This window comes from Colletes gigas, unplaced genomic scaffold (genome assembly GCF_013123115.1).
Source record: "Colletes gigas isolate AHSC1104 unplaced genomic scaffold, ASM1312311v1 Colletes_gigas_Sc00004, whole genome shotgun sequence".
Lineage (NCBI taxonomy): Eukaryota > Metazoa > Arthropoda > Insecta > Hymenoptera > Colletidae > Colletes > Colletes gigas.
Genome location: NW_025106633.1, coordinates 954,383 through 977,509, shown reverse-complemented (window position 1 = coordinate 977,509; position 23,127 = coordinate 954,383). Strand labels below are relative to the sequence as shown.

The 23,127-nt window shown below is 33.0% G+C and overlaps 5 protein-coding genes across 7 annotated transcripts; 4 read left to right on the top strand and 1 right to left on the bottom strand.

Annotated features, from left to right (window-relative positions):
* Positions 1-74: 74 nt before the first annotated feature.
* Positions 75-5,167, top strand: LOC122405098 (polyprenol reductase). Of its 2 annotated transcripts, none has more exons than XM_043409604.1 (6): positions 75-509; positions 964-1,268; positions 1,348-1,496; positions 4,345-4,533; positions 4,626-4,921; positions 4,991-5,167. In XM_043409604.1, the coding sequence occupies exons 2-6, from the start codon at positions 1,087-1,089 to the stop codon at positions 5,081-5,083; spliced, it is 909 nt and encodes a 302-aa protein (XP_043265539.1). In that variant the 5' UTR covers positions 75-509; positions 964-1,086; the 3' UTR covers positions 5,084-5,167. The 2 variants fall into 2 exon arrangements, with proteins under 2 accessions (XP_043265539.1, XP_043265538.1); XM_043409603.1 differs by having other exon boundaries at positions 961-1,268.
* Positions 5,168-5,349: 182 nt separating this feature from the next.
* Positions 5,350-8,174, bottom strand: LOC122405261 (tumor suppressor candidate 3). Of its 2 annotated transcripts, none has more exons than XM_043409863.1 (8): positions 8,000-8,174; positions 7,584-7,762; positions 7,394-7,511; positions 7,176-7,316; positions 6,965-7,105; positions 6,488-6,638; positions 6,218-6,383; positions 5,350-5,827 (listed from the first exon to the last, which is right to left on the bottom strand). In XM_043409863.1, the coding sequence occupies exons 1-8, from the start codon at positions 8,078-8,080 to the stop codon at positions 5,818-5,820; spliced, it is 987 nt and encodes a 328-aa protein (XP_043265798.1). In that variant the 5' UTR covers positions 8,081-8,174; the 3' UTR covers positions 5,350-5,817. The 2 variants fall into 2 exon arrangements, with proteins under 2 accessions (XP_043265798.1, XP_043265797.1); XM_043409862.1 differs by having other exon boundaries at positions 5,355-5,803.
* A 2,137-nt stretch (positions 8,175-10,311) lies between these two features.
* On the top strand, positions 10,312-17,056 carry LOC122405106 (hyaluronan mediated motility receptor-like). The gene is made up of 13 exons (XM_043409618.1): positions 10,312-10,440; positions 12,918-13,087; positions 13,157-13,435; positions 13,513-13,737; positions 13,819-14,010; positions 14,243-14,437; positions 14,550-14,683; positions 15,122-15,494; positions 15,578-15,799; positions 15,883-15,948; positions 16,064-16,116; positions 16,206-16,359; positions 16,871-17,056. Exons 1-13 carry the CDS (start codon positions 10,395-10,397, stop codon positions 17,054-17,056), a joined length of 2,295 nt encoding a protein of 764 aa, XP_043265553.1. The 5' UTR covers positions 10,312-10,394.
* Positions 17,057-19,681: 2,625 nt separating this feature from the next.
* On the top strand, positions 19,682-20,898 carry LOC122405557 (exosome complex component CSL4). Its single transcript, XM_043410423.1, has 5 exons — positions 19,682-19,906; positions 19,971-20,086; positions 20,171-20,419; positions 20,506-20,587; positions 20,642-20,898. The coding sequence occupies exons 1-5, from the start codon at positions 19,870-19,872 to the stop codon at positions 20,749-20,751; spliced, it is 594 nt and encodes a 197-aa protein (XP_043266358.1). The 5' UTR covers positions 19,682-19,869; the 3' UTR covers positions 20,752-20,898.
* A 703-nt stretch (positions 20,899-21,601) lies between these two features.
* Positions 21,602-22,891, top strand: LOC122405554 (hydroxymethylglutaryl-CoA lyase, mitochondrial). The gene has a single exon (XM_043410420.1). The coding sequence runs from the start codon at positions 21,737-21,739 to the stop codon at positions 22,712-22,714; it is 978 nt and encodes a 325-aa protein (XP_043266355.1). The 5' UTR covers positions 21,602-21,736; the 3' UTR covers positions 22,715-22,891.
* Positions 22,892-23,127: the final 236 nt, after the last annotated feature.

The following is a 23,127-nucleotide window of genomic DNA, read 5'->3' as shown; positions in this document are numbered from 1 at the left end:
AATATAACAGTTCTATTTATATGTAAAACGTAAATTGAAAATTATTTTCAAACTAAGAGTAAAGTTATTTAAAAAGAATAAATTACGATTTTTCATGTAAAGTTGGTTCTTACAAAAGTATGGGTAACTAAGACTCAAATTAATAAAATCTTTTACACAACGTTAATATGTATCTCATTTCTGACTCTTATCGTTTTTTTAGTAATAAACACACTCTTATTCAAAAGTTACTTGTATTAGTGTTATAGGTTTTGTAAATGGTGAGAGCGAATGGAATGACGAATGAGAGAGAGAGCGAGAGAAGGAGTGAGAGAGAGAGGATAAAATATATAAAAGAAAATACGAGCCGCTGGAAACAAGTCGAACTAATAGAATAAGACCTGAGTACCAGACTAAGGAAAAATAGATCGGCCTTTATCCAACAATTTATCTAACATTAGAAACTAATAAAAAAAAATATGAAGTTGTACATAAATAATTGATAAATATTTTCAACATCTCTTATAATGGTACGTTTTACTTTCATTTTTTCATTGTTAAGTTATTTATTTTAAGATAATAAATACTAGATCATTGGACCCCTCACGAAGTTTATGATAAGGATTATAATAATAAAAGAAGAATAGTTTTAATTTTTTTAAATTTAATTTTTCCATATGTGGACTATATTTCTGTATATCGAAAAATATACTATTAATTTAAAAACATTCAGGGACACTTCTGTGTTTTATTAATATGTAATTTAAATCATATTTCGTTATTTTATCGAGCGAAAATGAATTTTGTTAATTTATATTGTTTTTATCTTTTACTATGAATATATTTGTAATATAAATAAAGATTTACGTTCTGGAAGTACACATTGTTCTTAGAATTTTGTTCGAAATACCCTGAATTTATATTTAGAAATAATTATTATTTAAAATGTATATGATCCACGTATGCTTTCTATTGTTCCAGTAGCCTGATTTACGTGAAAGGGGAACAGTAGTACTTTGATGTGACATAGACAAACAGTAAGAGAATATTCTAAGTGCAAACAAGATTAAGTTATTCGTTTATAGCTACAGCAAAAGTCGGTATAAAATGGAAATAAATTTTATACGTATTGGATTTATTTTGTCTGCCACATTAGTTGGTATATTAGGGTTGTTGATTAATTATTTAGAACCCTATTTACCTCTGAGCATTTCTCGTTCATTTCGTTATGGTAAATTTGCTGTCAATAAATATCAACCGATTGTACAAAAAATTGAAGTGCCTAAAAGGTAAGCGACAATAACAATAACATTACATATTATTTTGTTAACTATCGATTAAATGAGATAGTAATATATAACATTTTAGATACTTTAAACATTTTTACATGTTTGCTGGACCAGCTTCAAGTTATATATTATATATGGTTATTTATAAATACTTGTGGCATGGTGATATATCTAAAAGTATTATATGGATATTAGATATATGCCTTGGAACATTTCGACAACCACTGGGTAAGTAAAATAAATGGGGGCTCACCGCAACGTCCATTGTTGGAAGTGTTAAGGGTCGCTATTCTGCTGTTTCATTGGAATTGCTATACCTCAGAGATGCCAGAAAAGCACCGCCGGGTGCACACGCACACATGCCAGATACGCGTACGTGAGCTCGTGGAGTTTCGGAAAGTCGACAAAGGCAAACTGACGCATGCCCTCTTTCTCGATTCTCCGAAGCTGCCCGAAGTAATTTCGTATCGCCTCGTGGGAGTCGAGAGAGAAAGGCTCACATTTGCCTTCTCGCTCTAAACAACTGAAATCCGACCTCCCGTCAACGGCATACGATTTGGATTCTCGAGCCGAGATTCTCGACTGCCCAGGCATTTTTACTTTCCGACCTATGTAGGCGCGCCTAAGCAAAGTATCCATAATGAAAAAAAAATTTTGTAAAATTTATTTTACGGAAATACACGTTTTAAGACCTCCTGATCATATTTTAATTATTGAAAAAAAAGAAATTTTTTTTTATTCCCATGTATGAGCACACATATGTATATTATTAATACGATTTTTGAAAATCAAAATACTTTAAGATTGAAAATTAATAAATTAAAATGAGATTCCACTCTTTACCAGTATTGTGCACGCTGTGGTATTTTTCAATAAGAAGAATTCTTACTTTTATAACATAAACAAAACAGTAGAATTAATAATTGCAGAAATTAATTAAGAATGATTTTCCTCGATTGTTTTGAAATAACCGTATCAATTGGTTATGACGAACTAAATAGAACTAACTAGAAACAAAGGAAAAGTGATCCCGTTTGCCAGTTTAATACAAAGTATGGGTTGTATCTTAAATTTTAAAAGGACATAGTCGAATATTTTTAAAGGTACAAAACATAGCGTTTCATTGTAGAACAGTAACATAAGTTAGCAGGTAATGTCATAAAACTATTTTTCCCAGCTATATCCCTTTTTACCTGAAGCATAAGGTAAAAAGTACGAGCTACAAGGTACGACTATCCGAAAATCGTTCACATTTTATCAATGTAAATGAAGCGGCCTTTCCATCAGAGTTAAATACAAAATTTTGTAATTTCTGTGAAAACAAAACTTTCAGTAAATGTACGTGGTGTTTGAAATTTTTATGTTTTGACTGTTTTTGTGAAAAGTACCATCCAGATTCATGTACTTCGTACATTGAAAATAACATATGTTAAATGTAATCGGTTAAATATAACTTTAAAAAAAAATATTCGAAGGTCAGACAAAAATATAATGTCACATTTAGTGTACGATTAAAATATGATTGAAAAAATAAAAAAAAGGATTTGTTTTGGCAGGGTTTGAACCTGCAGAGCAGAAGAAGCTCGGAACTTGCAGGCAAATACCTTGTCATTCACGCCACGCTGATTGTTGAACGTATTTCTATTTTTGAAGATAAGTACCTGTAATAACTTTAATAATATCTCAAAGTAAAACCTAACCCAAAACCTGGTACCATTCCAACTTTTCCTTGTTAGAAACGAGTTTTCAATTTGTCTTAGCGAAAATCGCAATCACATTTTGCACATTATTCTAAAACATTTGTGGTATTCGTTTTCAATGCGATTTAAGTAAGCATGTAATGTATAAGATTTCATTTAATGTTTTCTTTTCTAGAGAAGATAGAGAAAAAGTTTATATAATTTTTTTTATATAAAATTTAATTCGTCCTAAGATTTATATGAAACATTTAAAAGATTTTTTATACATTATGCCTATATATCGGAACAACTATGAAACAAGAGGTATAATCTGTAAGGAGTGTATGTGTGTGGCTAGGAGAACCGTTATCGTTTGCGTCGATAGGAGTGTTTAGTCTAAGCTAGAGTAGGTATCGAGTGAGGTGTTTAGGTTTAAGCTGAAATACGTTTTAGAGACTGCGTCTCGAACGTGCGTTTTGTTTAGATCATTATTATAAGATAGGAATAAGGAAGGGTCGACTTTGACTGCAGGAACGTCACTCTGTATCGAACGTTAGTCAAGAGCAATCACAGTTTTACGTTTATGATCTTTTACGTTTACGTTTTATGTCTTTCTTTTATGTTCTTTATGTTAAATAGTTAGTAAATATTAAATAATATAATTACATCGTTACGTTTAGTGTTCACGTATTTGAATCCGTCCACACGCCTTTGAAATGAGAACATAAAACTTAAATGTAAAGTTTCATTTAAATTCATTCAGCTATTTATATTCAATCGTATTAATAATATACATGTGTGCTCATACATGGGAATAAAAAAAAATTTCTTTTTTTTCAATAATTAAAATATGATCAGGAGGTCTTAAAACGTGTATTTCCGTAAAATAAATTTTACAAAATTTTTTTTTCATTATGGGTACTTTGCTTATGTGCGCCTACATAGGTCGGAAAGTAAAAATGCCTGGGCAGTCGAGAATCTCGGCTCGAGAATCCAAATCGTATGCCGTTGACGGGAGGTCGGATTTCAGTTGTTTAGAGCGAGAAGGCAAATGTGAGCCTTTCTCTCTCGACTCCCACGAGGCGATCCGAAATTACTTCGGGCAGCTTCGGAGAATCGAGAAAGAGGGCATGCGTCAGTTTGCCTTTGTCGACTTTCCGAAACTCCACGAGCTCACGTACGCGTATCTGGCATGTGTGCGTGTGCACCCGGCGGTGCTTTTCTGGCATCTCTGCTATACCTCTAAATTTACTATAGATTAAAATTCGTATAAACACACGCGCACAGAAAAACAGTTTAACGCAATAAAATTCGTAAAGTGGAAACTATTTGTACACGAAAGTTATCGAAAATATTTTATTTAAGTTTTAGTTTTTATTTGGTAATTATACTTTTAGTGTCTCCGGAAAGTACGTTTGTAGCTGCCATACTTTTGAGCACGCAGTGCTGGAAAAGATTTTACGAAACACAATATGTAACAATTTTTAGCAATGCAAAAATGAATATCACTCATTACTTAATTGGATTTTTTCATTATATCGGAGTCTTAATGTCCGTTATAGGTGAATCTAAAGGATTTGTTAGAGGTGATTGTGTATTCAAATATTTGATCAAATGAAATTCATAATTATTTAATTAAGTTCAGTTAGTTTAAAAATGTTTTTAATCCCTCGTATAGGTTCAGAAGGAAATTTCTCGTGGCAGAAAATTACATATGTTCAGTTAATATGTACAGTAATCTTTTTATCATCATCATATGCTCAACTCAAGGCGAACTATGTTCTTAGAAGTCTACGAAAAAATAAAGATGGCGAGACTAATTCAAACGTGTATAAGATACCGCGGGGTGGTCTTTTTGAATATGTATCAGGTGCATTGCAAATTACGGAGATAATTATTTATGTAACAAGTTCTATAATTTTGTGGGAAAGCTCTACATTTCATTATGTCACGCTTTGGGTTTTATCAAATCAGGTATTAATATTTCGTAATATATTTTTAGCGTACGAATTGTATATTCTAATAACTTATATTTATTTTTAGATAAGCACTGCTGTATTAACTCATAAGTGGTATGTACAGACATTCCAGAATTATCCAAAATCTCGAAAAATTCTACTCCCATACCTTTTTTAAGTGTTACATTATGTAATTATAAATATTTTTGTTATAATTATTTCTTATATTTATTAAAAATTCAAATAAATCGTTGACATTCGTTCCCCAAAAATATTTTTAACCCTTTGTACTCAGCTGTCCCCTCTGAGGGGGCATCGTAAATCTAACAAATAATTCAAAAGCCCCCTTAAGGGAGGCTCAAAGAGATCTCTGACGATTATATAGGGCAAATTAACAAAAATATATATTTTAAATGCAAAAAATATTTCATTTGACTCACTCTTAGCGTGTCTCGTTCATTATCTTCATCAGACGGTTCGCGCAACGTTGGGTCTTAGTCTCAAATAAAGATGGCGGACTTCTGAAAAAAATCGCTACCCGATTTGCGATCAGTTATCCGGAAAACAGTGTGTACGGTGTAATAAAACATACTATAAAATAATAATAGTAAATGATATGAGAAATTTATATCTTTTAAAATTGTACACATGTTCAACAGTGTAAGCAATTTCTGTTAAAGAACAGTGATCTTAAATATTAATTTATTTTGCATTACGTACAAAGAAATGCAAATTATATTTATGATACAATGTGTTAACAATGATTAGATGTAAAATATTACGAGCATCCTCCTTGTATACAATTTATCGTGGAACCTCGCCTGGCAAGTTAGAAATTCCCTTTGCAATATATACAAATAATAACTTCCTACAGATATTCTCCTATTTGAATAGTAAGCTGAAACAGATCAATTATTCATCGCTGAGACAGAGAATAGTATTAATTCATACGAAACTCTAAGATTGAAATATATTATTATATTCATTGAACTTTTATGTACGCATGCTCCAGAGGCAGCGGATAGTTTTACGAATATATTAATATATTTCAACAAAGAATCATATTCTGTTATTTATAATTAACCCCTTCCCGTGGCATTTAGCTCAACGATATCCGGGCTCAAACAGTGGGCATAAACTGATACTAAACTGCTTTGTAACAGAGATTATAAGAATTGTGACCAACTCTTGTGGCGTACCAATAGGAACTAAAACTCAATCACGATCGTGGTTTGCTGTTCGCGAGTCTGGCTCATGATATTCATGTTTGAGCCAAAAAGGAAGGGGTTAATAATATTTTCAACTGGTATACCTATATGGATAGCCCTGTGCTTTATTCCTAAATATTGATAACAGGAGGCTGAAGAAAATGGCGACTAATCCGACACCTATTGCAGCAAATATTCTTCGTTTTTTCACATCACCTTTGCGCGATGCTGCTTCAATCATTAATATCATACCTAATACCACCGCTCCGTCTAATTACATTTCATTAAGGAAAGCACTATACGATATAAATAGATTCTTTAAATAAATGCAGCAAAATTAAAGGAGCTTTTTTCCCCCAAAACAAAAAGGATACTCAAAACCATAACGATATACGTTTCCAAAATGAATTGACCTTGAGAAGAAGCATGGATGTAAGCCACGTTTCCATTAGATAGTTTATGTATGAATGGTGGCCCCCTAATATGATTCCACATTTGGCCAGATACCATTATGAGGGTAAAGAACTACGAGCAATTTCATTTTAATATAAATTGGGTCGTTCTTCTAAATGGCATTCGCGGCCGATAGACGACAAATTTGGAGGGATTACGACGACGCAAAAACTACTACACAACGAAGATATTTGTGTACGGCGACATATAATTTCCAATATTCCTTTATTAATATCTTGGAAACTGTTTAATTTTCGAAGCTAAAATTTTATATTTGGTATCTATTTTTTATCCACCTTCGTCTCTTGAAATTTTATATGGATCGGCCGCGAGTGCCACTCGGAAGAATATTCGTAAATTGATATGTAAATTACTGATCCTATGAAATAAAATATTACCAGTGCACCAAATCCCCAAATTGTTTTGTTATAAATGAAATCTAAGTTATTACGTCTCAGGTATAAGAACCCTCCAATAAGTACTAGAAACATTGTTATTGCTACTGTTCCAGAATAATTTGGTGGTCTGAACACTCTAATCTGTAATTGGTTTAAAAATATTACTGACAGTTTTCACCAACAGTTATTAACTATATGCAGGTAGAAATACCTGAATATCAGTACGTTCAGATATCCACTTAGCAATCGCTTCTGCACCAAAGCCAACTCTTTGAATGTCCATAGTATCTGCTGGCTTTGGTTTACCTTTTGGTGGAAAATGCATATATACTGGTGCAGTATTTAGTCTCATCTACATAAAATGTTTTAAGTTTTAACAATATATATTGCATATTCTTATATGTTAATATTTGATGATGCTTTATATACCATTTGAAATACATCAGACCCTTCATCAAAATCTACAGATGCAAAGAATAATTTCTTTGAATGAGATTGTAAATACCGAAATGAATTTGCGACTATTACAAACTCATCATTCGCGTGTCTAAAGGAAGAAAAGTTCACTTATAAAAAGTTACTTATGATTTAATAAAGTTTGAGGTAAAATTGCACTTACCTGCATATTTGGCACTGCCTTTGCGGCGCCATGGCAGTGAACATTACCACAATAGAATAATTTCTTGGCGTAGTTCTGACATATTCTTTAAACTTTGCCCCATTAAATTTTATTACAGGTCTTGTGAGGGCTAGCTCCGACAATTGTTGTACACGATCTGATAAAGAGGAGCCTTGAGTCTAAAATACAGGAAAGAGATAAAATTAAAGCTTATTTAATTTTTAACATTTTAGGTTAAGTAATCCTTTCTTGCATTAGAAAACTACGAATTGTACGAAAGTATTAAAAGAAATTGATAAAAGCTATTTGTTGAGATTCATTGAATGTTTTATAAGTAAAACCAACAAATTCAATTGTAAAATTAATTCCACGTGTCAATATTCATGTGTGTCACAGAATATTTAACGGATTCTCACATTTTTTGTCCTATATTGACAACAAACGTAGTTTAGACTCAAAACAAGCCCTAAGAATATAATACAATTTTTATAATCCATTTTAAACAACGGTACAGAAACTCGTTAAAAGCTCTGCGACCGGGAACACGTTGTAATGACAAAATGACAAATTTATCGTGGAAAGCCCATTGGTCTGTTCGATACAACGTGGCATTTGACATGCGAACATTCTGACAACTCTTGAAAAGTGTTGAAACAATGATAAAACTTATTATTTTATATCATTAGATTTTTTTGAGTAAAATAAGTTTTATCACTCCTTAAGTAAATGTAATAAATTCTCAATATAAATATTAAGTATTTTATACTACGACATCTGTTGTGTTTAAAACCATACATTTATATTAGAAATATTTCAATATAATCGGGTTGGAGACGTTCGTATTTCTTTAAACATTTACAGTAGACCTATACGTTCGAAAAATTTTTAATTTAATGTATAATGTGTTGTTACAGAGAAATTTTAAAATTGAAAAATTTCTGAAGCTATATTACGTTATATTACGCGTTATAACATTAAAAACCAAAATGAAATATTTCCTACAGTGTTGAGTTTTTAGTGATCTTTCCTTACACTTTTAATACCGACTAACGTAAAGAATTGATTCATGCAAAACGATCAGTAAAATTTCATTAAAAATGAGATGCAATTACATTTTGCAACTGCAACGATGCATCTCTGGAAAAAATTGCTCTACACGATAATAGACTATGTTGAATAATGCAAAATGTTCCCGTATAATTTTGTTTTATCTTCGATAGGAGCAGATTTATAGTCCAGCCTAGTTACTAAACTCTGCCTGTATATAAACAATTTAATAATGAACTGTAAGCATTATTTAACTTTTACAGTATTTAATCGTGTATATTGCAATATTAGCATTGTTCTATTTAGAAATTGGATTAAAACGTAAAAGGATAATTAATGTGGACACGTAGACAATGTAATGCTGAAATGAAAGAACAGGAAATACTATAGTGTAATATTTAATCTTTAAGTGTCGCACGTAAGAACATGTACAGGGTAGGGGGAGGTGGATTGAAAGAAGGAATGACACAGGGACGATTTTCTACGGGGTTACAAAAGAAGGGGCACTCAGTACGTTACAGGGTACACCTGGTAATTCCACATACACACAGAGACGTGTCGCTTGCTTCTAGAAACAGCTGTATCTCATTTGCGCTTACTCTTCGCGCATACGATACCCGCCAAAAACAGGAATTCTTTTTACCACTGATTCATCAGTTTTTCTTTTCCTTTTCGTTGAAGTAAATTTAAAACATTATAAATTTCTATGAATATAAATTAATGTTTACAGTCACTATCGTATCAATCACCCTCGATTCGAGTCTGCGTAAAATAATACGCGGGAAAGTGGTTTCCTCTTTTTGTTTTCATGATTTAATTCATTGCGATAATAGTTAGGAAGAAATTTCATATTTCTTTGAATCTTAATTTGAAAAAAATACTTCTATAGATAACTTATCTCCTCAAATCGTACAATCAAAAAGATTTATGACAAATAAGTGAAAAACCAATGGAAAATGCAATTTATTAATTTCTGCCAAATATCAATACGAGTTAAATTTTACAACCTGTTATTAATTGTTGAAAGTCTCAACTGTGACATATTCGCACAGGACACATTGGTTTATAAAAACCTGAATATGTTAAGAAGAATTATTTTTACGATCTATATTTATTATAACCATTTTATTTTACTTTACGAGTTCTACTAATCACTTTAAATGATTACATCTTTGGTGTTATACTGTGTTCAAAGTTGAACGTTACTTAACAAAAGCAATGCTATGCATCGATATCTTTTGCAATAAGTTTGATAACATTTTTTTCATTAACTGTATGTTTTCTAGACAACGTTGTAGGACTTTTTTACTCCATTATTTATCGTCTCTTTGAAGAGGACTATCTTTTTTTACAGACATTTTGTATATTTGTTAAAACTTTACAGAAGTGGCGACAGGGATTTGTTATTACGCTACTGAGTCTCGTACTTAAATGCATCTGTTACCGGATTGGCCAATTGCATAATGCGAGTCCGTTGATTCGCTGTTGCGTCCACGTTGAACTTCTTTAACCGTCATTTTAAACGAGAAAACCGGTACAACACGAAGAAACGTTGGGCAGTGTCTGCCATGCAGAAGTGCAGGGTACAGGAATCTTCGTTGGCATTCGCGGTTTAGACTTCAAAGGAAGGGGACGTTCAACGTGCGTGTATAAGTTTATTTCTCTACGTAACAACGTCGGTTAAGTGTTTAATTGTAAATTAGTGTTAACGTCGCTTCTACCAATTGTGTATTTTTCTACGAATAAGTTTAAAAACGTTTAAAAATGTCGTTTTCAAAAGCAAGAATCCAAAGATTTAACGAGTGTGAAAGTAAGTACATATGCTCTTTCATCATTCATTTTTAACATACAAACGGCACATACGTCTTGAATAGATATGTTTGTTGTTATAATAATAAATTAATAATATCACCGTATTTATTATTTGGTGCTTTACATCGAAATTATCTTTAAGTTATTAATCTTTTCAAAATGTTTCTACTCTTCACTTTTACGTTTGGCCAAAATGTTATATTTTAACTATTGTATCTTTCTGAAAAAAAATTGTATAATAGTTTCTCTGGGATCATTTTATAGATTGTACTATGTATCTAATTTTACGTCCCTAGATTGAATTTTTTTGAATTTTTTAACGATTAAAATCTGTCTTTAGCAACGACTCTCTTAAAAGTTGATGTTTTAAATTTTTTGCCGTTTTATTCCACTTTGAACGAGGAATATACTGTCGGAATTAAAATACGCATAGGACATTTACTTTACAAGGAATAACAGTGGAACATGTTGCAAATTTATTCTAGAATCAATTTTACTTTATTGAGTATTTTATGTTACAAGGAGCATGTGATTTAGAAGTTGGTCACGTATTTTAAGTGAAACTAGAAACTAATAATTTTTTAAGCATTTGAGTTTAAAATACGATTTTAGTAAAATCGTTCTCGCTCTCTTTAAAATCGTTCGACCTTTAAAACAACCTCAGAACGTGGACGATTTACTGTAGGAATTTTGGCGCGAAATGCATCCTGCAGTTACTATGAAAGCTTAACATTCTCTGATGTACAAAATGATTAATAAACTAAATACGAACGATTAATGTAAAATAAAACTAACGTTACGTTGAAATGTAAGAGAATAGCGATGTGCGTGGATATTTAATTTTTAAATGCTTCACGTACGAATAAACGCAAGAGGGTAGGGATAAAAGGAAGTGGAATGCAAGGGTCGATTTCGTTGGGGAACCCTGTAAGAAGGGGCAGTCGTTACAGCGTACACCTGGTAATTCTATGACCCCATAGAGACGTAACCGACTTGGGCGTAGAGGGCTTCGATTCAGAGGGGTCGAAGGTTATTTTCGACTTCGACGATCCGTCTTACTAACGCAGTTGAACGTTGGTTCAAATAACTTTGAATACATTTTTACGTGGATCAAGGGTCAACGAACTTTACCCGGAAAAGGTCGAATAATAACAATTTTTAATTTTGCCTAACATCGAGGAAATTAATCTAGACAATTACGCGCGCGCGCACAAGAAACGCATGTCCATCGAGTTTTCACGCATAAAAATTATAAGTGCCCTATGTCTTGAAAATAATATTTAATCAGGAATAAATTAGTCCATTATTTAAGAATTTTTGTATAAATATAAAACTAAAGTCTTGGATTAAACAATTATTTTCCGTTTCGATTTGTTCCATCGCTTTTAAATATCCTGTATAGAAGATGGAGAACAATATAAAGTACCTACCTACGTATTTTCCCTACAGGGTGTTCGGCCAACCGTGGGAACAATTTTAATGGGGGATTCTAGAGGCCAAAATAAGACGAAACTCAAGAATACCAATTTGTTGATACAGGCTTTGTTAAAAAGTTATTAATGTTTAAAGTTCCATCCGTATTGAATTTTTTTCTCGTAAATGCGCAGGATTTCGGGGGTATGTCTATTCACCAAAAATTATTGTAATTGACCCCAGCAAACGAAAATAATTTTTTTAGAACGATTTGAAATTTTTTTTTCCTTCGAAAAATTTCACACCTTCTCGAATTTTTTTCTAGAAAATGCGCAAGATTTTGGGGGTATGTCTATTCACCAAAAATAATTGTAATTGACCCCCGCAACCGAAAATAATTTTTCCAAAACGATTTGAAATTTTTCTTTCCTTCGAAAAATTTCACACCTTCTCGAATTTTTTTCTAGAAAATGCGCAAGATTTTGGGGGTATGTGTAATGACCAAAAACGATTGTAATTGACCCCCGCAACCGAAAATAATTTTTCCAGAACGATTTGAAATTTTTTTTTTCGTCGAAAAATTTCACACCTTCCCGAATTTTTTTCTAGAAAGTGGGTAGGATTTCGGGGGTATGTCTATTCACCAAAAATTATTGCAATTGACCCCCGCAACCGAAAATAATTTTTCCAGAACGATTTGAAACTTTTGAATTTAATTGTTAATAACTTTTTAACGAAGCCTCCATCAACAAATTGGTATTCTTGATTTTCGTCTTATTTTGGCCTCTAGAATACCTCATTAAAATTTTTCCCATAGTTCCTACATGTTTATTTATTTATAATAATCAAAGATTAATAATTAAAGATAGAAATACGAGAAACATTGTATACTGAATATGTATTATATTTAAAAAAATTAACATAGCCAAAAAGATTAACAGTGCTTGTTATTATTGCTAGAATTTACCAAACGATTTCTACACTAAAATAATATTGATATAAAAAATCTAAGGAAATTTAAAATATTGCTGAATATTTATTTAAAGCGTGATCTATTTATAGATAAAGTGCCACCGCCGGGAGCGTACGATCCAAAGTTCGAAGTTAAAGTGAAAGGTATTGTCATCGAGAAATCGGATAGATTCCACGATAACAAAAGTGTAGCTAGCGCAGAATATAATGTATCAGTTTCTACCAAAAGTACGTGTAACGTAGCCGCGAGTTTCAGAACGGTAAGTAATCAGAAATTAAATCGAACGAAAAATTAAAATTAATTTTAATTAAACCGTGTTTGCTTACAGCCCCAACTTCCCCGGAAAAAGGTATCGCCGAGGACCTGTTCGAAAGCGAAGCCACGTGCTCTTGTTCCGGTAAACGTAAAGAAATTGAAGTACAAATCCGAGCACGAGCTCGCCGATCTCCAAGCGGAATGTAAAAACAAAGACAAGACTATACAGGAGCACGAGAAGCTCATCGAGGACATGAAAGTGGAAGCACGAAAGTTGGAACTACAGCTGGAAGACTTACTTCGGAAACAAACAGAGACCGAGGAACAGCACAAAAAAGATATAGAAACAATGGTAGTGTGGAACGTTTGTTGTAATAAAAAATCTGTCTATCATTGTCAAATTCCTAATCTGTAAATTTTATTCAACAGGCGAAACTGCAACAGGACGTGTTAAATGGCCACACGGAGAAACATCAGCTCGAAATAGAGAATTTTCGGCGCAAATTGTTAGAAATGTCGGAGGAGAAGGAACGCGACACGGAGGCTAGAAAAGAAATTGAAGAAGCTCTCAAGAAACGTATCGCGGAGTTTTCGGGAAGAACGGTCGATTTAGAATCTGAATTAAACAGTAGAAATCACAGGAGCGAGGAAAAAGTATAAATGAATGACAGTATTACGAAAATAAATCTTGTAAACGTTGTAGGATTTTTTTAAATTTTTAATCGCGGTTCGCAGGTACAGTCTCTTGTCGTGAAAATGGACGAACTTCTAATGCACTTTGACGAGTTGTCCGAAAGGCACAGATGCGAAATCAGTTCGTTGGAGCATGATAAAACCGAGCTGAATGCTTTTATCAGTCATTTGACCGAGGAAATTGGCGAATATGAGGACAGACTGAAAAGAACAGTCGCCGAGAGCGACGAAAAGGTAAGCAAGACTAATGTGCTTAACACTTTACCGACCGGTAGCGGTTGATTAATCGGCTATCGGTCGGTAAACGTTGACCGATAAAACAGTTGATTAATAGGCTATCGGTCGGTAAGCGTTGGCCGGTAAAACAGTCGATTAATAGGCTATCGGTCGGTAAAGTGTTAACATAGAAGACATATTATTTTACATCTTCTGCGCTGAAGAGCCTAACGCAAGCTTGTTAATGCAGATGAGTACTATGATCAAAGAAACGAAGGCTGCCGCGGAAGAAGAAATGAAATTGACCTTAGAAAGGTACAAAGCATGTTTAGCGCGAGTAGAAACGGAACGGACAGCTTTGGACGAGAATCTTGTGCAAAAAGACGATGAAATTGCCAGACTTACCGTGATCCTCGAAGAACTAAAATCATCTGCGGAAACTCAGGTAATTAGAGTATTTTATAATTATTTTTTTTTGTCTGGCGCATCGTGAACGATACTTACAAATCAACGAAATCAGTAACGTAATCTTAAGTCATCAAATGTGCAAAAATTAGGAGAGTTTCAGTCAAAGTTTGCAAATGGAGCTAGATCGCGCTGAAACTGAATTAGCAGGGAAAAAAGAGGAACTGAGGGCTTTGAAAGATCAGATTCGATCGGAAGCAGCAGAAATGGTGTCCAGAAGAAAAAGGTAATGATTTATTTATATAGATACATTCCCCCAAAAGTATTAGCGTGATGTGATACAATCGAAATGTGAATTAATTCTACACGGAAAAATAAATCGAAAACATGGAATTAAATTTTACGTTGTGCATCGTTTTCGAGACAATTACTTTCGAGGATACGAAATTGAAGCGCACGCTTTGCATATAAATCTCAATTTTTCGGAGAAATTAAAAAAAAGAATTATTAATCTTAAACATTATCTATAAATATAATTCATTAATTAAACTGAATTTCATTACATAGCGCGCGTGTATTAATCAAAATTCTAAATAGAAATTCTTGGAAAAAAACTTGTCCAAAAGAATTGTATTTTATGTTTCTGATTTATTTCCAAATGTAAAACCACCAAAAATAAACGAGTTATTCGGGGTAACTGAGTTTAAAATATTAAAATGTTTAGATTCGAAGTTGTAATGGCTGAAAATCAAGCATCGGTTGCTGCCTTAACTAAACGTTTAGCGCAAAGTAACGCCGAGGTAGAACGACTGCAACGTGAATTGAAGCGAGGCGAAGACTGTATAAACGAGCATCGTGATCTATTGAGTATCATGCGTAACAATTCGCAAATGGTGCATGTACAGGTACACACTCTAATGGAACAGTTAGATGCTAAGAAAGGCTTGGTCAATCAACTAGAGGCTGAAAGTTTAAGCGAAGTAGAGTCGATAAGAACTATTTTCGAAGCTAAATTCGAAGACTTGAGAAAAATCGTGACGAACGAAGTAATGAAATTGCAAACTGATTGTGACGAAAAAGACGCGAAAAATATCGAGGTGCGTGTTGCTATCTTTGTATCAGAAATGTTTCCGACAGTTGCTATAGAAAAGATTAATTGCAATTAAATTTGATATATTAGATGAAAAATCAACTTGAGGAAATGGCTGGCCATCTCAATGAAGCACAAACCATGTTAGTAAAATTGGAAGAGAGGTGTGATGCTCAAGAGTTGGAGATATCTCGAGTGGAATTGCTTAATATTAAACTCAACGATCATTTGAAAGCTAATAAAGCAGCTATGGAAAAGACTACTAAACTGTTAGAGACTCAATCGGCAAAACAAATAATTGCTTTGAACGAGGTATATATATATTTAATATTACGTCTTTTTCGTTGGATAATAGAATATAAATAGCACCATCTATTGTTATGTGATATTTTTAGACAAATGCTAAAAAAGAACTTCGCGATAAAATTAAAGGTCTCGAGGAAAAGAATAGCATCATGCAGGTAATTGGTATTTTTCATGAACGTTTTCAATATATAAAAAGAATAATAATAATTCATTTGTAAACATTAGTAAATATATTTTAATATATTTATCGGGGTTTTATTTTTTTCATAGGATAAAACTGAGCTATTTGAAGAGGAGAAAGCCTCCCGAGAAGCAGCTGATATGTAAGTTTTTTTTTTCCCCCGCGCATTATGCATTTCATAAATTCTGTCGATTAGGTAGTTAACTAATAAGTTCCGTTTTATTCGCTTAGGAAAATAAAAGTTCTCCTCGAATATAACGAGCGTCTCGCAAAAGATTATCAAGAGATTAGTGACAAGTATGCCGAGTTAATTGGTCATCAGAATCATAAACAAAGAATTAAGCACGTGTCTCACTTAAAAGATAAAATCAACCAACTGAAACAGGTGCGTCTGATGGCCTTTCTTGGATTCGCCATCAGTTTGTATTGGATAATGGATTCTTCTAACGTCATTACAACAGTTCTCATTGTCACGATAGTACTCGTTGGTTACAGTTCGATTTATTTATGGCAATTCTCTTTGCCAATTTCTGCCGCTAAATCTGTTTTTACTATTCTTATATTATTATTAATAGATGTTTGTTCGTTTATATCGTTAAATTAAACTCGTGCAAATATTTAGCTTTATCTGTTATGCAATGAAACTGTTTTTGTTAATTCGTGCATTGAATATACATATTTGGGCCAGTATCCTTTTGCGTGAAGATTTGTTGCCCGGTACACACACATATTACATACATTATATTAGTGACGAGCACATAAATAAATATTATTATTTCAAAAAGAAAAAAGAAAGCATGAATTCATTTTTCGTTTGTCCGTTTGTTAACCACGTTTATGTTGGTATGTGTTCTTGTTGGAAATTTAAAATGGTAAAATGTAGTGTATATTTTTAGGAATTACATGTCAAAATAAAGATAACAGAACAGCAGCAAAAAATCATAGAAAAATTGAGAACAGAAGAGAAACGTGCGCACAGTAAAGGGAAGGAAAATATGTTAGGAATTCCGAAGAGCGATCATGCAACACCCGTTTCTTCTCCGCATAAACCATTGACTCCTCTGAGAGATCGGAATGATTAGTTATCGTTATTATAGGTAGAAATGTTTGTTTATAATTATAATAAATGCATGTTAATCAAAATTATTCTAGAGGTAATTGTAATCCAATTATACATGCATTGATTCATAATATGCCCGTACTTTAGTACTAATGTTCATAGCATGTTTTATTAGGAATACATTTTAAAAACACTATATGGTAAACTATAGCGTATATCTATATTAGTAACATGTTAATCCTAACAAGCTTAATATCGAGTTTACGTATCCAACACAATTTTACGTGAAATCACATGTTCAGTTTGGTAGGTCCCGTTAAAAGTCTGTGATGATTATGTTTAGTTGTAAAGTTTATACTTTTAAGCAATATGCACTACTTGTACATGCAATAATTATAAGCTCAACGTTAAAAGAAAAGAATTTTATTTATATGACAAATTTATTTTCCAATCAGTATTTCAATATACATATTTAATTTTGTAGATAAAACAAAAGCTTTTGCACTGAATCTTTATGATCTATATGTTAACCTGTTAGTGGCGTTGTTTCTCGTTTAGAGATGCACTTCCCATGCCCTTAATGACAAATATGTAAAGACGAGTTAATTCGTCTTGTCCACAGTAAATGCGAATTTAATACAAAATGTTATGTTGAAATTACAGACAGATATTTTTCGATAAATAAATTTCCATTTACACGACACATATTGCGATTAAAGAAACTAACTTTTATTTTACTTTCTCAGTTATATATTATTATTATTAAATGGTTTTACTAGTGAAAGTAAAATTTGTTATTATTGCAATACATAAACAATTAATATTTTTCTGTAAAGTATTGTTCGAAATAGTACATTTGTATAACAACAATATCTCTGCTAGTGTATTAAATTTTCATGGCGAGTCAACTCGTTTTCTCCGGTTAATAATCTATTAATTAAAGAAAAATGCGGCAAATTATATACGTCGCATTGAAGTAAATGGAGAACACAAATACTTCTTGTGCTTGCGTTTATTTTCAATTTTAAATGTACAAAATGATCAAGTACAGAAAGTATTTGACAATAATTCCTTGTACTTTTAATTTTATCTTTAATTTATTACATGCCAATGTACTCTAATAAAACTGATATATTGAATTTATACATATTGTTGTTGTAGTAAAGTAATTCTTATTTCAAAGTTTCAAGATCACGATTCCAGATTTCAGACTTTGCTTGAAAGTGGGGGTAAGTAGCTATTTTAATATTAATCTTTATACTAAACCTATTTACCATGTAATTAATAATTTTCCATTCTTATCTACCGACGCTACTATTAACTCCCGCCCAATTTAAATCGCGTGACTGTTAAAACAGGAAACAGTTGTTTAATCTTAACACTAAACTGTTAGAGTTTGCCATAATGCCTAACCAAACATCTACCTAGCTATAAATCTAAATTCGTTTATTATATCGAGAAGCAATCCTAAAACTGCAGCTATTAGCTCGATGTTACCCACGATAGAAAAGCTTTTTTATCGTGGGTAACACCGATTACCAGGTCTCACCACGTGGAGGTTGCTGCGAGTGGAGACCCGAAGGAAATCAAAGTTCCAGTGATCTCCCTTTTATATTCTTACAAGCTAGATTACTAAACTAGAAAGATAGAAGGAAGCAATGGTCTTTCGATCTTCTAGTTTAGTTGTACCAAGTAATTATTTCGTTTAAAAAGGGGTGAAGCTAAATTATGGGATAAATGAGTGGAATGGACTTACTACTTGTTGTCACATAGTTACACACGGTATTTCAGCACTGGTCAGTAGTGGTCAGTAGTGGTCAAAAGTTCTCCACGAGTCCTCGCGAGTGGTCAGTCTTGGTCACTAGTGGTCACTACTGGTCAGCATTAGCCCCCAGAGCTCGTCAGTGGTCAGTAGTGGTCGGTAGAAGTGGAGCGCAGACTCACGACGTTCCGTCACGTCCGCCAGCTCAGGGGAGAAAGAGAGAGAGAGAGTTCGTCACCAGCAGTTAGCCTCAGGCGGAAGAGTTAAAGGGGTGGGGAAGACCGTCCTTGGCGTGTTCACCAATCAAGTAACGGTTAACCATACCTTTGACCGAAAAATGAATATTCTACGCAAAATGATATTGAAAACAATTATTTATACAACCCACGCTATCGAGCATTATTTTAACTATTGTCTGATGTTAATTAATAATTATTGCAAACAATAGGCATGAAAATATGAACAAATTCGAGGAGACTGATGGTATCTTTGAATTTCTGTCGAAAACCAAGGTCGTACATCACGTATTCGTTTCTTCGATCTTCTGTCCTTTATACGATACTTTCTTTCGTATAAATTTCCATCTTTCAACGCCCAACAAAACACACATTAATACACACGAAGAGAAGTTGTGTATTTTGGATCGTAAATTTGCATCGATGCTTGAGTAATCAATCGATTAAGATTATTTAAAGATTTCAAGGTTATTAAAATACCTAAGGACGTATCTCATTGATATGCACACCACAAATTCTCTATTTTTTATTTTAAATTGTAATACATCATTTATTTAAAAAATAACTCGGCGAAAACGTGTTTGCGACTCGAAATCAGTGTTATCGGAGCGCCTTGGGGTCTCCGACTCCCCAGTGCACTCGGGGCTCCGTCTGGCGTATCTGATATGTTGCAATTCTATCTTTTACATGATCTATGCAATAGTTATATCGTAACAGAATTGAATAGAGTTTGTACACAATCTTTTAATTATTGACAAACGATATTATTAGCGTAACAATCACCAAATTGCATAGTTTTAATTAACCGCATAACGTAAATGAAACGTTTGAAGTAACATGGAAGAACGTAAAGAACTTATTGTTTGTGTACCAGGTAAATGAAACACGAAGAATGTTAAAATTAAAATGAAAATTGAAAATCTATTGTTTTGTGGCAGGCCAAAGATTATGCATCTCTGATAAAATAAACATATGTGGACCTGGAACTTACGAACAACAAGGTTATATTTATTCGAAACTTGCAGGTGTAGTTAAGTTAATACCACAAGAAAATGTAAAGATGAAGATTATTTATCACAAAGTTGATGTATTTTTAGACGATATAATATAATTATTTGATTAATATTTTGTATTTTAGTCTCGCACTATAGAAGTACATGGAATTACAGAACAAAGTATTGTTCCAGCACCTGGTGACATTATAACAGCGATGGTGACTCTTGTCAATCAAAGATTTTGTAAATGTAGCATAAAATGTGTTGGTGATATTGTACTGACAAGACCTTACAGGGGAATTTTGAGGAAAGAAGATGTTCGTGCAATGGACAAAAATAATATCCAAATGTATAAGTGTTTTAGGCCTGGAGATATTATTCTTGCCAGAGTTGTATCCTTATTGTCCTATCTTATAAATGAAATCCATTGTCAATTATGGAAACACAAATTTTGTACAATTTCCTATATAATTGTTAGATGCCAATGACAGAAGCACATGTTTATCAACTAAGTACAGCAGAAAATGAATTAGGTGTAGTTATAGCACAAAGTGAAGAAGGTGAGACATTAAAAATAAACTGTGTTTCTGTTACTAATAACCATTATGTTACAGGTGTGGCTATGATACCTATAAGTTGGACTCAAATGCAATGTCCTAAAACATTACATAAAGAATTTCGAAAAGTAGCAAAGGTTGTTCCAGAGCATGTCATGGAACAATAATGTAACATACAAAAATCTTTATTTTACTACCAAATAATAAGATACATCTATATTTATTATGATATATTAGTGGAAATTATTACTGAAATCCGATCTCGCATTAACGGCATACGATTTCGAATCTCAACTGCCTGGGCGTTTTTATTTTTCGACCTATGTAAACTCCGTGATCATATTTTAACTATTGAAAAAAAAGAAATTAATTTTACATGTAATTAATAAGTTATAAACGATTACTGGAAACGGTTCTTATTTCAATATTGCGCTAAAAACTACTATGGGGATTTCCCCGTAAGGTTGTTCGTGGTGGCGCTTCGGTCGCGCTGGTTGTAACGACCGCGTGGGAGATTAGGCTCCCGTCTGTTGCCCACGTAAGACGGTTTCACGTTTTGTTCCCGCATCGCAATATATAGTTTTATTGAAGAAAGTGGAAGTCTAATTTCTTTCCCACACGGGTACCTCCGATCCCTTCGATTGAAAAAAGGACGAGTAAAAAAGAAACATTTAATAAATGACTTTTAAAACCTCGTTGTAGTTTTGTATTAAATGTACCGTAGTATTTAAATCTTAACTTTAGGTAATTGAACTTTGATCACAGGATGTTGTATTATCTTTCGTTAATTCCCACTTATTAATTTATATAATAATTTTTTTCGTTAAAATACATTTATGGAATTTCGAATCCATCGTTGCGTGTATCTTGCTTGTTTACTATAATGTTTTATCTGCGCATTATCTCATTTCCTAATGATTAGTTTCATGCATGAATATTGCAAGCGTGTAATAATAGTCGCGAACGAAAACATTTGTATAATTTGTATGAAACTATCGAACTTTATTGTATATTTAGAGTATAATATTTTAAATTCATTATTTTTAAATATAAATCGTTACTACTGTTATCAATTGACAACATAGCATTCTAATTTATTGATAATTGTATATCATTCTACAGTGTACAAAAAAAAAAAGTAAATTCATTGAAATGTTTAAAGTGATTGATATCTGCAATGTATGTAAATTTTCATTAAAAAATCTAAGAACGTTTAGCAATTTTGTAAAATTAGTTGAAGTTGGACCACGAGATGGATTACAAAACGAGAAGAATAATGTGCCAACAGAGATTAAAATTGACTTGATTGATAAATTATCAGAAAGCGGATTAAAGAGCATAGAAGTGACCAGTTTTGTCTCACCAAAATGGATTCCACAAATGGCAGATAATGCTCAAGTCTTTCAAAAGATTAACAAGAAACCTGGCATTTCTTATCCTGTATTGGTACCAAATTTGAAAGGTTTAGAAGATGCACTGAAAGTAGGTGTAAAAGAAATAGCTGTTTTTGGCGCTGCATCCGAATCATTTTCAAAAAAAAATATTAACTGTTCCATCGATGACAGTATGAAGAACATTAAAACAGTCATCGAGGAAGCAAGTAAACAAAACGTTAGAATCAGAGGTTATGTATCTTGCATTGTTGGATGCCCTTATGAAGGCGAAATTAAGCCAACAGTGGTAGCCAATATAAGTGCATTCATGTTACAACTTGGATGCTATGAAGTTTCTTTAGGAGACACCATTGGTGTAGGATCTCCTAATAAAATAAACAAAGTACTGCACGAATTAAAATATGTCTTAAACGACCTGAATAAATTTGCAATTCATTGTCACGATACCTACGGACAGGCTCTAGTAAACATTTATACTAGCCTCGAAAATGGTATAAGGGTATTCGATTCGTCCGTGGCTGGATTAGGCGGTTGCCCATATGCAGCTGGTGCTTCTGGAAATGTTGCTACCGAAGACCTACTTTATTTTTTGCATGGACAAGGTTTAGAAACTGGAGTGGACCTTAATCAAATAGTAAACATCGGAGATTTTATCAGTAGTCAGCTTCAAAGGAAGAATCAGTCCAAAGCAGGTGTTGCAATTCTTGCAAAGGAATGTCTGAAAAAATATATGTAATTGTATAGTTTTGGAAAATATTGGGGCCAATAAAGTACATGAATTTCATACATGTTCGTCATTTGCGATTAATAAACTATTTGGTATCGGAAAAAGTTCGTACGGAATTACGTGTTGTGCTTCGCTTACTTGAAGTCCCGCGGGACGACACAGAGCGCAGGCGCAAGAGGAGTCGAACCGCCCATTTATCTATCTCGCTCAGTTGCTCTCAGGCAGTCCACATGTGCGTGTGTAACTGCCGTGACGAATAGCGAGCTAAAGATCAATGTGTACGTGGAAATAGGTGTATCGTGTGTCCCTTCTACTTTTTCTTTCGCGAGACTTCAAGTCAGCGAAGTATAGTACAAAGTTGAATGCGATTTTTTAAGGCGTCCATTCAACGAGAACACATAATAATTTGAATAATTAAAAGT

Coding starts and splice junctions, on each gene's coding strand:
- LOC122405098 (XM_043409604.1), top strand. CDS start 1,087: ATGGAAATAAATTTTATACGTATTGGATTTATTTTGTCTGCCACATTA. Junction 1,269..1,347: donor AAAATTGAAGTGCCTAAAAG/GTAAGCGACAAT, acceptor ATAACATTTTAG/ATACTTTAAACATTTTTACA. Junction 1,497..4,344: donor AACATTTCGACAACCACTGG/GTAAGTAAAATA, acceptor TTATACTTTTAG/TGTCTCCGGAAAGTACGTTT.
- LOC122405261 (XM_043409862.1), bottom strand. CDS start 8,080: ATGGATTATAAAAATTGTATTATATTCTTAGGGCTTGTTTTGAGTCTA. Junction 7,317..7,393: donor GGTCTGATGTATTTCAAATG/GTATATAAAGCA, acceptor CATTTTATGTAG/ATGAGACTAAATACTGCACC. Junction 6,639..6,964: donor TTTGGGGATTTGGTGCACTG/GTAATATTTTAT, acceptor AATTGCTCGTAG/TTCTTTACCCTCATAATGGT.
- LOC122405106 (XM_043409618.1), top strand. CDS start 10,395: ATGTCGTTTTCAAAAGCAAGAATCCAAAGATTTAACGAGTGTGAAA. Junction 13,436..13,512: donor AAAAAGATATAGAAACAATG/GTAGTGTGGAAC, acceptor TTTATTCAACAG/GCGAAACTGCAACAGGACGT. Junction 15,800..15,882: donor AAATAATTGCTTTGAACGAG/GTATATATATAT, acceptor TGATATTTTTAG/ACAAATGCTAAAAAAGAACT.
- LOC122405557 (XM_043410423.1), top strand. CDS start 19,870: ATGGAAGAACGTAAAGAACTTATTGTTTGTGTACCAG. Junction 19,907..19,970: donor ACTTATTGTTTGTGTACCAG/GTAAATGAAACA, acceptor GTTTTGTGGCAG/GCCAAAGATTATGCATCTCT. Junction 20,420..20,505: donor ATATTATTCTTGCCAGAGTT/GTATCCTTATTG, acceptor TATAATTGTTAG/ATGCCAATGACAGAAGCACA.
- LOC122405554 (XM_043410420.1), top strand. CDS start 21,737: ATGTTTAAAGTGATTGATATCTGCAATGTATGTAAATTTTCATTAAAA.